Source organism: Saccopteryx bilineata, chromosome 1 (assembly GCF_036850765.1).
Source record: "Saccopteryx bilineata isolate mSacBil1 chromosome 1, mSacBil1_pri_phased_curated, whole genome shotgun sequence".
NCBI classification, from domain to species: Eukaryota; Metazoa; Chordata; class Mammalia; order Chiroptera; family Emballonuridae; genus Saccopteryx; species Saccopteryx bilineata.
The window spans coordinates 397,650,881-397,653,617 of record NC_089490.1 but is presented as its reverse complement, the minus strand read 5'-3'; the positions used below and the strand labels follow the sequence as shown (position 1 = coordinate 397,653,617).

The window sequence follows — 2,737 nt, the reverse complement described above, 5'->3', positions numbered from 1 at the left end:
TTCTTCACACAGAGCACAGACTGGTGGGTTCTGGTGGATTACCACGGTCCTTTCCTGGGTCAGTGCCAGGTGTGTCTGGTGACTTATTCGTTCATCCATGGGAGGGGTCAAGGCGGCCTCCTGGAGAATAAAAGGAGGAGTTCTGGGCACTCACCTCCAAAGTGAGATCCTTCTTTCCTGCCACACCGCAGTGACGAGCCAGAGCCACTGCCCGGACCATGAAGCTGCTCCCAGTCCTCTTGCTCGCTGCCCTCCCCTTTTACTGCTACGCAGGTGAGTCCGCACGGGGCGGGGCTCGGGGAGCTTGTTGTCAGGGCCGCTGTGGGAGATCTCTGCTCCCCTCACCCCAGGCCAGGGCGTCTCACTTCTCTAGTTTGTAGTTGTGTGTGTGTGTGTGTGTGTGTGTGTGTGTGTGTAACAAGGAAGCAGTGTGTGAGGGCTTAAAGAATACCCAGATCCTGAGTTACTGTCCGAGGACTCAGACCATTCCCCGTCATCTTTCTGAATGGACGTGCAGCTGGGATGTGGGGGAAGGACAAGCATCACGGCTGCCCAACAAGGAGTTCATGCCTCTGGGACCGAGCAGCTTTTGCACGCTTTCGTTCCAGGTCCTGGCTGCAAAGTGATGGATGAGGTGATCAAGGATACAATTGATGTTAATGTGACCCCAGAGCAGTTCATAGAAAAATTTCAACGGTTCATAGCGGGGGAAGAAACTGAAAAGGCCTTAACGGAAATGAAACAATGCCTTATGAACCAGGATCAGGCAACTCGGGACAATGTCAAAGTGATGGTGGTGAGTCTGGTTTCTCCTTAACCGCTTTTAAAGCACTGGACAGGAACAAGCAGGCACGAAGTTCAGCACTAATTTATTCAGAGCAAGAGTTGCTCGTGTTTTACTTTATTTCTGGGAATTTTATTGTTGGTGAGTGGGAGTACTCTGACACCAGGAAAGCCATCCAAGCTGGTGTTGGGGAGCCTGTGCACTTTGTGGAATCTCTAGTGAGTGATCACTGGAAGGCGAGAGGGAAAAGGGTGTTTGGGCAAAGGCTTACCTTTCCCTCGGCTGAAGAGACCCCAAGTCTCAAGAGGACCGTCACTCGTAAGAGTGATTGGCAAAAGTATCATTTTGTTCATTAAAAGAAATGTAAACCGTTTTAAAGATTTTTCAAAAGAGCCTTGAAAATTGCATTTGAGGCTGGTTTCTTCCATCTTCCAAGGCAATCTGTAATGCGGTGAAATGCACTCAAGTCTGCAGGTGTAAGAGATTGACTCTCTTGACCATTCATTCAGTCTCACGAGTGAGAAGTGGAGACCATGGCTATGAACTCCCCCTGGGTGATGTCATTGATGAAAACCAAACTCAGTAGTTAAACATTGAAATATTCTTTTAAATTTCATCAGGTACCATTTACTTTCATTCTAGGGTTTATACCCTACCCTACGGTAACATGTAAACATTCCAGGGTAAGTGTTGACAGTATTGCCACAGCACAAAGATAAAAGTGTTCATCACTAAGAGTCTTCTGATGAAGGGATCCCCGCTGGGGAAAGTGCTGGAAGCACCGGCCCCTCTGGCATCAGCAGAGGTCTCCTGAGTGGGAGGACACAGCACAGAATTCCGATGTTACCTCCACCACCAGCTCTCTGCTGCTGGGCGTGGTCCAATCCAGGGAAACAAGAGAGGAAATGTTAGTTTTCCAGGATTGTCCTTTGTAAGAAGCACGAAATGTAAGCGATGACTGTGTTTTGTTTTCCAGGATGCAGTATACAATAGTTTTTGGTGTGCTAGATATTAAGTTTCCACCAGACCTTTGGCTCACACTATGGAGAATGACCAGAAACCGACTGATGATGGGGAGAAACCACGACTTAGCACCCTCTTCTGTCTTTTGATCTACAGACTGCAAGACAGTTGCTGAATCCTCACATACATTTCCCTTCAATAAAATATCTGCAAAACTAATGTTCTTCTTGGTGATTGATTAATGCAGAGATATTAGAGAGATGCAATCACACACGCGTTGCTCACGTGTGCACAGGCTTGTACACAGTCCTCATTCAATAAGATGTGGTGGAGGGTTGGAAATTGGAAACTCATTCTGTCTCTCAGAATCTGCTGCCCAATGAGGCTCCTTTCCATGAAAAAAGGACGTTCTCCCTTCATCAGACCACCTCCCAGGACCACCTGGGTACTGTGGGCACTCAGGTCCTGGGGCAGCCTCTGCTCAGCTTCCTGGATCCACTACTGTCCCTGTGTCTCCACCACACTCTGCTCACCACAACCAGGCTCCTCTCTCGGCGCTCTCTGTCCCTGACCAGAGGTGCAGGGAGGGGAACAGAGCCAGGGACAGAGGTGACTCAGGCAATGCAGGGCTCAATCCTGTCTTGATTCGAAAATTGCTGTGTGGTCTCAGTTTTGAATTTTAAAAATGTTCATTAGAAATTAATTTACACTAATTACAGATATCTTTGGTCACTCCTTCAACTGTGTGACTATCCCTGGTCATGGCCCTGCAGGGGGCAGTGTGGTCCATCCTTTCATTCCCACACTGACCAGTAGTGAGGCTGGAATTCCCTGGGAAAGAAGCAAAGTGAGTGATTTTAACTCGGACTCAGCTCTCCTCACTGTGGTCCATCCCCACTATCCTGACACCAGGGGTGGGTGACGAGCGCCCTCTGCTCCCACCAGCACGGGTCCCTGTCACCCAGGATGTCACCATGTTGTGTCAGAAAG

At 48.9% G+C, this 2,737-nt stretch overlaps 1 protein-coding gene across 1 annotated transcript; it reads left to right on the top strand.

The window, feature by feature from the left end:
• Positions 1–217: 217 nt before the first annotated feature.
• LOC136320903 (mammaglobin-A-like) lies at positions 218–1,866 on the top strand. The gene is made up of 3 exons (XM_066254048.1): positions 218–273; positions 609–796; positions 1,761–1,866. The coding sequence occupies exons 1-3, from the start codon at positions 219–221 to the stop codon at positions 1,797–1,799; spliced, it is 282 nt and encodes a 93-aa protein (XP_066110145.1). The 5' UTR covers position 218; the 3' UTR covers positions 1,800–1,866.
• Positions 1,867–2,737: the final 871 nt, after the last annotated feature.

Excerpts from the sequence above, each read along its gene's own strand:
- LOC136320903 (XM_066254048.1), top strand. The coding sequence starts at position 219 with ATGAAGCTGCTCCCAGTCCTCTTGCTCGCTGCCCTCCCCTTTTACTGC. Across the intron at positions 274-608 it reads CCCCTTTTACTGCTACGCAG|GTCCTGGCTGCAAAGTGATG; the intron begins GTGAGTCCGCAC and ends CTTTCGTTCCAG. Across the intron at positions 797-1,760 it reads ACAATGTCAAAGTGATGGTG|GATGCAGTATACAATAGTTT; the intron begins GTGAGTCTGGTT and ends TTTGTTTTCCAG.